Source organism: Natrix helvetica (assembly GCF_964273705.1).
Source record: "Natrix helvetica genome assembly, chromosome: 5".
Taxonomy (NCBI): domain Eukaryota; kingdom Metazoa; phylum Chordata; class Lepidosauria; order Squamata; family Natricidae; genus Natrix; species Natrix helvetica.
The window spans coordinates 99074894-99090145 of record NC_138551.1 but is presented as its reverse complement, the minus strand read 5'-3'; the positions used below and the strand labels follow the sequence as shown (position 1 = coordinate 99090145).

The following is a 15252-nucleotide window of genomic DNA, read 5'->3' as shown; positions in this document are numbered from 1 at the left end:
CTCCTGCGCGAGCTGCACTGGCTCCCTGTGGTCTATCGGGTGCGTTTCAAGGTGTTGATTACCATCTTCAAAGCGCTCCTTGGCACAGGACCTAGTTACCTGCGGGATCGCATCCTGCCCCATACATCCCTACGACCAATTCGCTCTCACAGAGAGGGACTTCTCCGGGTGCCGTCCACTAAGCAGTGCCAAAGGGCGGCACCCAGGAGTAGGGCCTTCTCTGTGATGGGCCCAGCCCTCTGGAATGACCTTCCCCCGGATATTAGGATTACCACCGACCTCCGCTCCTTCCGTTCAAAACTCAAGACCCACCTTTTTCAATTAGCAGGCCTGGCTCAACCACAGTTCCATTTTACTCCTCCTGGCAATTTTTAAACTTGTAATCTCCATTGGGGTATTTAATTTTAACTTATTTTAATATTTCTATGTTATTATAATGATTGTATTTGTTTTTATACCTCCTCCGTACAATGTGTAATTTTATAATATGTATTTTTATTTATTGTACGCCGCCCCGAGTTCCTTTGTGGAGAGGGAGCGGCTAACAAATTTAATAAATAAATAAATAAATAAAATAAATAAACATGTTATTTTAATCAAGCTAGGAACTGCAATCTAAGGACTACCTTGCAAGCTAAGATACATTTTTTTTGCAGGATCGTGAGAAAAGTAAAATGATAACCAAATTGGCTCTAAATTACAGGGATTTATCTGTAATGGTAGGTTGTAAATCGACTGGTATAATTCTGAATGGATGGTCAAGCTTTGACAATTTATTATGGGCATTTGAATGACTTCACTTATATTTTTATTTTGCAGGTGAAGCTTTGAAGATAACAGCAAAAAAATTCACTGATGATCCTTGTAGTTTATCTAAAAGAGAGGCTGTTGTTCAAATCGCACGTGCTCTTCTCTCTGCTGTTACCAGACTTCTTATTCTGGCAGATATGATTGATGTTTCATACCTGTTGCAACATCTGACCACAGTGAGTAGCAACCATGATCAGCAAATGGATAATACATTCCACATGTTTCTTACTTTCTAGTTTGGTAATCTAACTGTTGAATTAAAGTCCTCTATCTATGGATGGACTAGGTAGCCCATCAATCAGATGCCCCACTAAGAGTCTGTCATTTCACCTGTACTCTTTTTATTGATTTAAGTTATTTAGAAATATATATGCTGCCTTACCCCTTCATGGCTCACAAAGAAAATAAGTAATTCTTGGACTAATCACAGTGGTGGGATTCAATTTTTTTACTACCGGTTCTGTGGGCATGGTGTGGCTAGGTGGGCATGGCTAGGTGGGCATGGCTTGGTGGCCATGGCAGTGGAAGGATACTGTAAAATCTCCATTTCCACCCCATTCCAGGGGAGGAATACTGTAAAATCCCCATTCCCTCCTCACCCCATTAACCTGCTTTCCAGCTCTATTTTCCGGGGCAGGGCAATAGAAGAAGACCCAGCTGATCAGCCGGGACTCAATAGGCAACGAATTGATGGGGGTGGAGGCAGCCAGAGGTGGTATTTGCCGGTTCTTCGAACTACTCAAAATTTCCGCTACTGATTCGCTAGAACCAGTCAGAACTGGCTGAATACCACCTCTGGTCTAGTGCTTACATCCCATCAGAATTCAGCATAGGAGACTGATTCCTGTATAGCCTTGTTATTGTACTTATTGTACTTATCCTGCTACTTTTGATTTTACAGACTGGAAAAAAGTTGAAGAAGGTTTTCTAGAATTTACCGATATCTGATCTGTGGAGCAAGTGGAGTAATATAAAGGCAGATTTAGTATCCTATAGCTCGTAGATCAAGTTTGTTTCTATAATACATAGGAGGTTTTCCTTTCTTTAATATTTGAGCCGATATTGTAACTTGTTAATATGTGTCCTTGGTAGTATCTATGGTGGAAATAAAAGTTGAGATGGTCAGTACAGAAGACAAGATCTGAATGCTGTTTATAAATATCTCCTTCCCTGAGATGTTTTCTTCATGCTTGCCTTTATATAGCATATTGTTCAGTTTCCCACAAAGGCAAGGCCAGGATAACAATGGGTATCCAGGTGAGGCACTTACTGTATAATCATCTCACCCCATTTTCAAGATGGTGTGGGGTATCCAGATAATAATTTAGAATCCCCCTGTCTTTCTACCACTCTTTCCATTTTCCCCCTGATGATTGAAATCAAGTGATAAAAGATGAAACACCTGGACCAAAGATTATAGTGTTTTGGTGGCCTTTATCAGGAAGAAGAACTGCATCTAAGATCTCAATTCCATTAGAGGCATCCTGCTAGTCTTTAAGGTTTAAGACAGGGGTGAAATCCAGCAGGTTCTGACAGGTTCTGGAGAACCGGTAGTGGAAATTTTGAGTAGTCCGGAGAACCGGCAAATACCACCTCTGGCTGGCCCCAGAATGGGGGGTGAGAATGGAGATTTTGCAATATCCTTCCCCTGCCATGCCCACCAAGCCACACCACGCCCACCAAGCCACACCCACAGAACCAGTAGTTGTTTTTTTTTTTAATTTCACCACTGGTTTAAGACCAAACTGTTCCAATATACATGTTGGCTGCATTTGATTTTGATTTTATCATCTAATTTTATAACAGTGGTATTTGTGCTGTGTGTGCCTGTCAGAAACAAAAGATGGTGACTGGAGCATCGCAGTGCAATCCTCACTCCTTTTGAATACAATATTCATGTTCAAAAGGGCCAGAGCTTGCACCCTGAAAATCCATCTTGCTGTTTTTGCCCTGAGAATGATTTTGTTTTGACATTTATATTTTATTGGGCTTGATTAGTGACACAGTTGTTTTGTTTGTTTATGGTTTTGTTCTTTAAACCACCCAGAGTCCCTGCAATTGGAGAGTTTGTGTATAAATTAAATAACCAAGTATATAAAGTCCTTTGTGCTGGGTCTGCATATCAGACTGGCAGTATTGGTTGCAAATGATAACAGTCCTGAGTGAGTTGATTGTTCCTCAGCAGCCTTTTCAAGAGTAGAACTTTGTTTTCCCTACTTTTAGGCGCCCTCTGAGTCAACCAATTGTTGTACCTGTAGACGCAGCTCATAAGGGGACCTCAGCATAGCATAATCACCTATTCAGCTCCTGTTTTTGTAATAGTCCCAAAAAGCTAACCAACCAGTGGTGGGTTCCTGCTGGATCGCACCGGATCGCGCGCGCTCCCTTTCAGCGCTCCACCTGGCTTGCGCGCTCCCTTTCAGCGCTCCACCTGGCTTGCGCGCTCCCTTTCAGCGCTCCACCTGGCTCTCGCGCTCCCTTCCAGCGCTGAAACCGGAAGTACAGTCTTGCCCCGCCCCTGGCGAAGCAACGACGCCTGCCTGCGCTCCACCAGCTCGGCTGGGAACGGAGATGTCTCCTCAGCAGAGCGGAGCGCCTGAAAAGACTTTTCAGGCGCTCCGCTCCGCTGAGGAAACATCTCCGTTCCCAGCCGAGCTGGTGGAGCGCAGACAGGCGTCGTTGCTTCGCCAGGGCCGGACAAAACTGTACTTCCGGTTTCAGCGCCGGAAGGGAGCGCGAGAGCCAGGTGGAGCGCTGAAAGGGAGCGCGCAAGCCAGGTGGAGCGCTGAAAGGGAGCGCGCAAGCCAGGTGGAGCGCTGAAAGGGAGCGCGCAAGCCAGGTGGAGCGCTGAAAGGGAGCGCGCGCGATCCGGTGCGATCCGGGAGGAACCCACCACTGTAACCAACATAAACATTTTATCTGATTTCTGTGGCATCCTATTCATTCACAAAGCATATGAGGTACTCACCAACACATCCTCCTGATATGTTTCCCCTAAGTGTTCTATATTTCCCCCTCCAGATTGCTTTTTAGATGGTTCTTTTAGAAAATTAGCATTTCTGTGCAACTACCAGATAAAATCTACTTAAGTCTCAACCACAGTTGTGAGATAGTAGGCAAAATGAGGCCATATCTTCCTTTTTATCTTCACATTCTCCATCTTACAAGCATAGTTTTAAAATCAAATATTTCTTGGCTTTTTGAATATCTTTTTTTTTAATTGCTCTGTCTTCAGTCATTCCAACTTGGGAACTTGTAAATTATCTATTTCTTTCTTTCCCTCCTCTGCTGATAGATTAGATAGTCTAGATTTATGTTATTTAATTTATTTTCTGATTCCATCAATCAGCTTCAATGCAGGCCCTTCAAATCTTTGATCACTGGAGTCTATAGATCACATGATCCATCAATATGTTTCTATGGTGAAATCTGAAAAGCACCTCATCAATTCTGTATTATCACTAGCAAATGTTCTTGAAAATAAACAATGTGTTGAAAAAAATGTTTCAGCTGCAACAACAGTCTTTCTGATGCTGTAAAAAAAATTCATATAATTGTAGGCATAAATTGACATTTTTGGCAGGTTTGGCAGATGCCAAGAAAGTTATACCGTTAGTGTGTCTTCTTTTCCACCCCATTTCTTCTCCTTTTCAATGTTTTGTGTCCTCCTTTCCCTCCTCACATACCTGGTAACCCTAGTCTCACTATACTCTACTTCGAATTAGTGAGAGCGCTAGTCCCATACATTGGTGGGCAGAGTTCACCTATATCATCCAAAGAATGCGAAAAGTGCCACAATTTTTTTGTTAGCTCAAGGAAATGAAAAATCAATGAAGAAATTTTGGTCCTATGACTGCAGAATGCTGCAAAATACCATAAATGCAGGCCAGTTGTTGAGTGTTTCAAATGTGATTGGAACACTCAACAAGGTGACCACAGTGTGTGTGTGTGTGTGTGAGTGAGACAGACAGACAGAGAGAGGGAGTGAGGGAGGGAATCAGAGAGAGACTGACAGACAGACAGACACACACACACACACACACACACACAGACAGAGAGAGGGAGGGTGGGAGAGAAAGATAGACAGACAGAGAGAGAGACACACACAGAGTGAGTGATTAAGTGAATGAGTGAGAGACAGACACACCCACATACACAGAGTGACAGAGAGAGAGGAAGGGAGGGGAGAGAGACAGAGGGAGAGACAGAGACAGACAGACACACGCACAGAGTGAGTGAGAGACAGACAGACACACACACACAGAGTGACAGAGATGGGGGAAGGAGGAGAGAGAGACAGAGATACAGAGAGAGAGAGAGACAGATAGACACCCAGAGAAAATGACAGAGGGAGACAGAGAGGGAGGGAGGGAGAGAGAGACAAAGAGCCAGAGAGAGAGAGAGAAAGAAAAAGAAAAAAAGAAAGAAAGTGGGAGAGAGAGATGAAATTAAAAACAACAACATACAAACCTGACTTACTCAAACTATCCAAGGAAATGCAAGGCCAATGTTCACATTAGTGGTTGTGACTTTGTCAGTCATTGTCCGGATGTAATTTTCTCTACGTTGTAAGGCAAATTTTACGGAATTTAACGTTATCGATAAATAATATCGTTCTAAAGTTTTTGTTTTATTAGTTGTGTTATTTGTATCCTCCCGACCTATGTGGATACTTGCATGCAGAATATTCTCAATAAAAACTTATTGAAACTAAAAACAGTGTACCATCCTATGTATTTTCGGTTTTAAAAATGTGGCTCTCAAAATAAATTTCAATCGTGGTTTTGGCGAGATTTGGCTCAGTTGAAAAAAAAGGTTGCCCACCACTGCCATGGACAGACAAGAAAACAAATCATTGGATCAAATGACCAAGTTCAAATTATCCTTTTTTTGAACATAGTATGCAAATACCTAACTGACTGGAGAAGATTTAATGTTAGGAAAGATGGAAGGAAAGAGATGAATGAACTATAATGGTAATTTGAAGACCAGGTTAGATATGGTTCATCAGGGAGAAAATTTATCTTTATGGTTACTAGGAGTTGATAGCAACTTAATGGCACATAATCATCAATCACTCAATATTGTATATGACATAATTCCTCCCATTGACCCCAAGACAGTTTGAAATTTATACATTGCACTACATTATAAGGTAATTTGGGGTTTTGTGTAAACTCAGGCACACATAGATAATATAGAAATTGTTCTTTATGGCTTTCTGTGTTGGGTAAATCCAACTAATTGTGGTTTCTTCAATAAACCATAGTTAAGAGATCCAAGGGTAAAGTACCTACATCTTTCCTTACTCCAGTTTAATACCAGGCTTAGTTGACAGAATGATTACTATTTAGTTTGGTTTTGATAAAATTTAGTTTTATACCATGCAAAGTTGGAAACAAATAAAATTTAGACACTCATGTCACTTTCCAGACAATCAATTGGAGAGGAACATTGCTTGGGTTTTAAAATCTCAATTTGGTAGAGAGGCTAAATTATCCAAGTGTTTGACTACCATTCCCCCCACCCCCTTAAATTTCCTGACAAATTAACTTATTTGCAAAAATAGTGTGGTATAATTTTTAAAATAATCTTTCAAATCACATAGATAGCCCATAGACTATAATTTCATGCACTGCATCTTTCAGTCCAGATTGGATATGTGTTAGATATCAAAGAAGATAAATAGTTTGCTAAAACCCATTTAAGGGTTTGGTTCTTTTGTCCGCACATTTTAGACATTTACCAAATCTCTTCCTTGATCAGCAGTTTCATTTTGCACTGAACAACCTAACCTTTAAAATTAATTTTGGTTCAGTGATCAAACCTTCCATTTTATCCTATGAAAATTGCAAAACCCCTGAGCCGTGGAGCTGGGAAGCACAGAGGCTCCTCATTTCTTCTCCGATGATTAATGACAGGTCTTCCAGCTAAGATCTTTGTGAAGAAGTGCTATTGCTATAATATATTGGTGCTACTATTGTATTAGAACACACTTCAGGGAAAGGTTTACAGGCACGTATAAGATATATTGTCTTTTTAATTGATGAGCGCTAGCAAGCATTCTGAGAGAGATGCTACAAAAATGGGTGTTGGTATTCAGGGTTTCTGAAACACTGCTGAAAATCAAATGCTTGTAGTTGTTTTTTGGGTGGGTGGGCAGGCGGGTGGGTGGGTGGAATCAGGACAGCAGTTAAGAATATTTCACTTGCTGCAGGAAGCTCTAAAATATAATCATGAAAGTTAAAGACCCTGGAGGGAGACCCAGAAAAAAGCTAAATTGGAACTCATTAGAGATTTCAATTATATTACTGTTTGGCCTTGGAAGGCACTAACTAAGATGCCATTAGAGCTTGGTGGTGATTCAACACTACATGCTAGAGTTACTCTGGAAGCCTTAGCTATTTTTTATTAAGTACGGTAATATAAAAAGTGCTGTTGGGAGATAAAATAAGAATGCTTGAGAACTAGGAAACATCCACCCAGAGACAAAAATATTGGGCAGCGGCCAGTGATGAAATTCAATTTTTTTTTACTATAAGTTCTGTGGGCATGACGTGGTGAGCGTGGTGTGACTTGGTGGCTGTGGCTTGGTGGCCACGGCAGAAGAAGGATACTGCAAAATCTCCATTCCCACCCCACTCTGGGGCCAGCCAGAGGTGGCATTTGCTGGTTCTCTAAACTACTCAAAATTTTCGCTACCAGTTCTCCGAATTACTCAAAATTTCTGCTACTGGTTCTCTGAACTACTCAAAATTTCCACTACCAGTTCTCCAGAACCTGTCAGAACCTGCTGGATTTTACCTCGGGCAGTGGCAGCTGGCTGGAGGCTGCTGAAAACTACCGGAGGTCACTGAAAAAGCTGCTGCTGTCACCGCCCTGTTCTCTGCACCAGCCACGCACATGCATCCCATTGCTGCTGCACCAGAGGGACTTGCCTGGGCAAGTCCGAGCGGAGTGACGCAGCAGGCCTCTGAAGGAACAGAAATGGGACTGGCGAAGGGAGAGCGGGGCAGCAAGCAGGAGGAGACCTTTGACAGATTAGGCCAGGCCTGGGCAGAAAATAGGTAGATAGGTGGAAATTCAATTTTTTTTCATACCGGGTTCTGTGGGCGTGGCTTTGTGGGGGGTCATGTGTCTGAGTGGGTATGGGTGTGAGTGATGTCAAGTTGGCCATGCCCACTCATTCACATGATTTCCCCCCATCCCACTTAGTCACGTCCACAGAACTGGTAGTAAAAAAAATTGAATCCCACCAGTGACACATTTCTTTAAACACAGCTCAGAAATATGCTGGGGTCTGTAGGAGAAGCAGGGACGTGCGGTCAGGGGAGGCAGGGGAGGCAGAGCCTCACCGCTCTCATCATGAAAATAAAAAAAAAGGGAAAAGGCGCTGAGGAACCTTCTGCACACGTGGTCGGGAATGGGACCGCTCCGTGGTCCCCTTCATGTTGACTGAGGAGTCAGGAAGGAGGGGAATGGGACCACGTGTGCAGGAGGCCCCTCTAGCCTCAGCCTCCCTCCTGCGCACGTCCCATTCCCCGCCTTCCTAAGTCAACATAAAGGGGACCGCGGAGCGTGAGCCGCAGTCCTGCGGAGCACGCTCCGTGGTCCCCTTCATGTTGACTCAGGAGTCAGGAAGGAGGGGAATGGGACCACGTGTGCAGGAGGCTGAGGCAGCCTCAGTCTCCCGCACACGTGGTCCCATTCCCTGCCTTCCTGAGTCAACATGAAGGGGACCGTGGAGCACGAGCTGCGGGACCGCGGCTCACGCTCCGCGGTCCCCTTCATGTTGACTTAGGAAGGCGGGGAATGGGACGTGCGCAGGAGGGAGGCTGACATGGTCCCATTCCCCGCCTTCCTGAGTCAGGGGGAGGGGAGGAGCCCCTGAAGGCAGCGAGCGGCGCTGGGGGAGATGACGGCCAATGCAAGCAGGTGATGCCTTGCGGAGGAGGGAGAAAGCGAAGCTGAAGAGGAGGGTGGAGGCCCCTGGCTTTGCGGGAGGGAAGTGCCACAGTTTTGGGATCGGAGGAAGGTCTCCACTTTGTGGGACTTTGGGGTGGCGAAGTTCTTGGCCCCGTTTCCTTCCCCAATCGCCTTGTACAGCTCGGAAAGAGAGCTCTGACTCGGCAAATGGACCCCGGGCTTGCACGCCTGCTCTGGGCGTGTCCGCAGGAGGGACGAAGAGACACCCAAGTCCTCCATGGGGCTTTCATTGTGCAATCGAATCCGGGAAAGAGAAACCTTCCGCTGTTTTTAATGTCGGCTGGCGCAGAAGGGGTTTTTGGGAGGAAAACGTTTTTTTTATTCCGTGGTAATCCAGTTTCAGAGAGGTCAGGAGCCAGCCTTCTCTATATATTCAAATTGTTAAATTAATGTCGGAACCGGGGTTGCCTGGTGTATCTCCAGTATGAGGTCATTGGGGTGTTTATTATAGAGTGCTTAAGTCAACTTGGCATTCAGGTTATATGACTAATCCTTTACAGGATTTAGGATGGCCTTTAAAAAAAAATCAATCACTCAGGAAGGAGGAGAATGGGACCACCTCTGCAGGAAGCTCCTCAGCGCTAGCCTCCTGCACACGTGGTCCCATTCCCCTCCTTCCTGAGTCAACATGAAGGGGACCGCGGCTCGCACTGATGACATCACCAGCCTCACCAGCCATAAACCTCACCGCACGTCACTGAGGAGAAGATTACATAGCTGTGTAACATACTCTAGAAGGATACCCATATAATAACATACATAAAATAGAGGGTCCCACCCTCCCCGCCAATAGTATATTTTTAGAAAATGAAAAAAAAGATCGTGGTGTTGTTCAGTACATACTGTATTTTCCGGCATATAAAATGACTTTTTAACCCCCAAAAATTATTTCAAAAATCAGGGGTTGTCTTATACGCTATGTATAAGAAAGGCCATACCACCACCACCCACAAAAAAAGAAAAAGAAAAGAAAAGGCAATGCCGCCAAGCAAAAAGCCACGCCGCCACCAGCACAGATGCCGGCCTTTCAATCAATAACCTTGGTGCTCCTCGCCTGAGCACGTGGATGGATGAGCGCTAGGATGGCTTAGTAAGGTCTGGCTGGCGGTCTGGAGGAGGAAGGCGCTGAGCTCAAACTACAAAAGCCCAGCAGCACAGAGGCCTTCAGCTGGCTTGTGGGCGCCTGAAAGTAGTGGTGTCTTATACGCCCAGTCGCCTTATATGGCAGAATATACGGTACAGATTTCTGAAAGATTTTACAGTCTTTACAATGGTAATATGTTGAATGTTTTCAATAATTTTCATAGTTTCTAACAATCTAAATAATAAAGGACTGAAAGCATTTTAGAAACAGTGAGAGCCTGCACAGTTACTTAAGATTGGTGATTATTACTGTAAAAAGCATGGAAACAATACATATTTATTATTCCAAATAGAAGCATTAGTTCTAAAAAAAATTGTACAATATGGATACTTCTTGATAGAAGATTCCTATTGTTCCCCCTATCCTGATCAAAGAAATTACTTTGTAAGTTTTACAAAATGATTTTTTACTAGATGGGGTGCTTGATTCTTGACGTTTTTGGGAGTGGTGTATTTGACTGTTTTCCTTCACTTTGTAACTGGCATTCAGGCAATTTTCTGAAATAAGGATTTGGAATTAATGGCAGAATACTCTTCCCATGAAATATTGCTGTCTTATTGCATCAAGGCAATAAGTTATGTGCCAGCAGTTGATTGATTTGGTTGGTTTTATTCATTTGGAAGTTACTCTTCCAGGCTGTTCTGCTAACCCTGGAGGTTTAATAAAAAAAGAATTACAATTGTTAAAAATCTTCATGAATCTCTATTACATCCCATTGTTTCTAGCATCCCATTACATTCTGGCAGTATTTTTCAACTCTGGCGAGGGGCGGACTTCAACTCCCAGAATTCCCTAGCCAGCATGCGCTGCCGCCCCTCTTAAAGCTGCCAAGATTGAGAAACACTGTGTTCTGGCTTTTATACACCACTTGTTTGTTAGAAATGCTGCACCAGACAATAGTTAGGGTTCCAGATCATCCTTTGACGTTGGTTGTGAAAAAGCTCCTCTCAAGCTGACCACTGCTTTACTTCACCTCACACCTCACCCCCTCCCCAGATTTGGCTAGGCTGCTACTTATACAAGGGAGAGGAAAGTTTAAGTCAGATAATTAATGCTCTCTTTGATAGGGGAACACTCTTGCCGGGATGGTATTTCTTTCAAATACAGGACAGGCTCAGGTGAGATAAGAGATATTCCTTTGCTGTGTCTTCAAGTGATGCCTCTCCTAAAGTAGCACATAGCAAATCCAGCATGGACAGCAGGGCTGATCAAAATGTCAAGATGGCAGCTACAACAATGCAATCAAAGCCTACCTCCGTGATAATCCTAGCCTTTACCCTTTGATGTACACAATGGCAGGAGAATGGCGGTGGAAAGTATGCCACCAGGTGATCCTTCTGGCAAAACTCTGATTGCATTGACAGAGCTGCCATCTTTTTAAAAAGATGGCAGCATGTTAATCCTTGTATAGCAATTGTAAAACAGGCATTGTGGGATTATCCCATCTGGGATGGTCATATTTTGAAAGTCAGTTTAGTATAGTGATTAAGGTATTTTTAAAAGTATTTAAATACAATGACAATAAAGATCATACTTAACTGGCTTAGTAACCAGAAGACTGAGTTGTAGTTTCATTTTAGGCATGAAAGCAGATTGGATGACTTTGGGCCAGTCATTCTCTCTCAGTCCAACCCACCTCACAGGGCTGTTGTTGTGGGGAAAATGGGAGGAAGAAGGAATATTAGGTATATTCGCCACTTCCAGTTACTTATAAAGTAACAAAGGCAGGATAAAAATGTAATAAATAAATAAATAAATAATAAAATTGCATGAATTAATATGCTGGTTTTGACTGTTCATCGGAGTATTGGCAGAAAGAAGAGCAGATTACCTGAGACCTGGCTGTCTCTTGAATGAGGACACAGTACTGTGCTTATGCAGATGTGGCTAGAATAGTATGTACTAAAAGTGGAGCAATATTTTGCTAAACCAATATTTCTGAAGGTGTGATTTGAAGAGTTCTGGGAATCCCCCAAGACCCTCTCAGCTGCTTATAAAAATCAAATTTATTTGCCAGCCTATGTTGAAAAATAATGCAATATTAATATCCCATCAAACAATTGTGAGAAGGGGTAGTAGCAGCGAATACATCCATTTTATTTTTTAATGCAGTAGATATCAATAAATATAACCCTAATATAAACGAAAGCTCTTTTGGGGTCCTCCATAATTTTTAAAAGTTGGGAGGGACAAATAAATTTAAGAAGTACTGTGCCATAAAATCAAACATTTATTCTGAAGCTTATTTTTTTTTGTTAGAGGATGATGATTAAAGTTGAATCCTGTTTTCCAGCTTATATAAGTCATCTTTACAGTAGCCTTCCCACTGTGGAGGCTTGCGTGATCTTTGGACCTCAACCCCCATTATTTTTCACTCTGTAGTCCCACCCCAGCATTTTAAGCCTACTGTTTCTCAGCTGGTTTATATGGAGGTGTTTGGTCATTTTTGTATTTACAAAGGAGTCTTGTGAAGTTGATTGGGGTAAGAAATACTGTATTAAATGGCCCAAATTCATTCATGTGAATTTTGAAATTAGTCTCCAGAACCCTGGCTTAGCTTTTGAACTACATCAGGCATCTCTATCCTGGTAACTTGTCTTGTGGACTTCAACTCCCAGAATTTCCCAGCCAGCATGGCTGACTGGGGAATTCTGGGAATTGATGTCCTGAATCACATAATGTTTGCATTCTCAAAATAGGCTGGACCCAACTACAACATGAAGATTTACTCCCCCCTTAACCTGAAATGTTGGACTACACACAAATTCTAAGGCATGGGTGTCAAACTGGATTTCTTTGAGGGCTGGATCAGCAATGCAGTTCTCCTCTGTTGGCCAGCTGGGGGGCCCTCCTGAAACACCTGGCCAGTCAACACAGGGCCATTTTTGGACTGGACGATCTCCTGTAGCACTTTGCAGGCCAAAACCCCATGCCCCAATTTGGCTGGCAGAGTGCTGCAGAAGGCTGTCCAGCCCAAAAATGTGGTACAAGAAAACTTTGTGCACCCCCTGCCAGAGGTACCACATGCCGGTCCTTTGCTATTTCTAGGTTGGCCTCACGGGACAGATTTAAGCACCCTGTGGAGCCCGCAGGCTTTCAGTTTGATACTCATGCTCTAAAGCCATGATGGTGAACCTATGGCACGCATACCATAGGTGGCACGCAGAGCCCTCTCTGCGGGCACATGAGCCATTGCCCCAGCTCAGCTCCCAGCTGCCAGCTGGTTTTCAGGTCTCTGCCGCGCATGGAGAGGGGTCACATGTGCATGTGGGGGGTGATGACTGATGACTTTGATTAAAGAAAAGATATTGACTAACTCTAATGCTAGTTGGAAGCCCCTTTTGGATTTTTTGTGAAACAGAGAAAAAAGTGAAATTATGATATATAGATATCAGTAGATTATGTTTTGAAAATGGATGTTATGTTGTAACCATGGAGCACGTGTTGAAAGTAAATTTTATTTATATGTGCTTTCAGTTGGAAGTTATTCCTTTTTATATACTGCTACTTCTATCTATTTTTTATTTTGCTGCATTTCTCTTATTTCTCTCTCTTTTCTTTTCTATTCACTTTTTGATTAGTAATTCTTGTTAGTTTTTAATCTTTCTTCTTTAAAATTTATTAAAATTATTATTTAAAAAAACCCCATTGGCTGCCTATAACCATCTGCTGCATTTGAAACATCTGAGAGGTAACAATTTATGTTCTGCCAGCAGGTATTATATCATGCGGAGAAATTCTGGAATTTGTGTTTTGAATGTTGCCAATCCAACAGGTGGATGAAAATAAAAAGAAAGCTGTAGCAAAGAAAAGCACTGAACTAAGACTAAGCTGAAAAACAACCTTTCATTGTTATTGATAGTCAGTTCTGACATAATGTTGTGCTTTAATGAAAGGGATTTTAAAGTTATTCAGAGAGGAGATATCCACATGTAAACATTTCAATAAAATAGGTCCTCCATTAAAGTAGGTGTTCATTGCTAATGTTGCTTTGGGCCGTATCCACGGTGTTACCTGTCATGTGGTTGAAGATTTGCATGACATTATTTACCTCAGCATCAATAAAATTGAATGCAGGTACACTTTTGCTCTCACAGGTAATACACATGAGATAATGATCCAAGTGCATTGCATGGCTGCTGGCGCTTGAATGGAAAATTAGTGTCAACCTGTTCAACTGAGTATGAGCCCGATCAGGAACACTCACAGGCAGGTCAAAAAAGTCAAGATGGTGGCTGCAACCACATAGATGAAATGCCTAGTTTATATTTAAAAAAAGGGACATGACTTCATTTGCCTGGGCACTGTCACCATATTGATTTTTTAAAACCCCGGCGGAAATCTCAGAGGCCATCTGAAAAAGAATAGGGTGAACTTTGATATGGTTCCAGTCTCTCGCTTGCAGTAGTTGCTTTCCTTTTTTGAAATAAGGAGAATTTAGAAATCACTTCTCCATGATTTTGATTTCCAGAAAAGTATTGCAGCCCACCTATAACTGAAGGCAAAGCAATCATTCTTATCCTCCCTGACCGCATTCATGTATTCTCCATGGTTTTCCTCTTGACTGCCAGCTCCTGGCTTTGGACTCCGACATGCTGGGATGATAGTGAATCTGGCATTACCAGCTTCACATCACGCAAGACAAATGTGGAAGCAGTTTCCATTGTTTCTTCAGCTGCATTTGCTGGTAGAAGGAGCCGAAGTGGAATGGTTGGGTGATGTCTACATGGTCCTTCATGTTAGGGCAGAATTTTGGCTGTCTGTGACTTGCACGTGTGGCTCTTGATATGCAAATTCTCCAAATTCTGCCCTAATCCCTCAAGACAGCTTTTGAGTCTTGTAATGCCATCTAGCAATCTAATGGTGGGGCAGACAACTCTGATGACAAAAGAGGAAGGCTTCGGGAAGGGTATTTTCCTCCCAATAATATAACTCAGTGGTAACAAGACACTAATTCAAATGCAGTGCAAAAGAACTGATTTTAGGGGATTTGTTCCTAGACAAATTCAGATGTTTTCTTTCCCCACTTCTTATATGGCTGCAGGTACAGAGAATGCTTATGTCTCTTCGAAATGTATCTAGCAAATCAGAACTGCAGAAAACATATCAACATCTTCAGAAAGAACTGAAGAAGCTGGACCATTTGGCGTTTAAGCGACAACAGGTAAGAAATTAAAAAATATATTAGTAAGATTACCCATCTAGGTTTCTTTTTGAAGTGGGTCTTCTTTGAAATAATGTGCAAAAGGCAGCAGTCCAAAAAAAAATAAAAATGAGTGGAAGGTCATGTTTAAGGCTCAGTTTGGAAACAG

General features: G+C 42.7%; 1 protein-coding gene across 1 annotated transcript in view; it reads left to right on the top strand.

Annotated features, from left to right (window-relative positions):
- CTNNA3 (catenin alpha 3) overlaps positions 1–15252 on the top strand; it is a 245297-nt gene that overhangs the window by 48307 nt on the left and 181738 nt on the right. Inside the window, exons 4-5 of the mRNA XM_081956211.1 lie at positions 820–986; positions 14985–15104. Coding sequence (XP_081812337.1) covers positions 820–986; positions 14985–15104 — 287 coding nt within the window. The remainder of the gene's footprint in view (positions 1–819; positions 987–14984; positions 15105–15252) is intronic.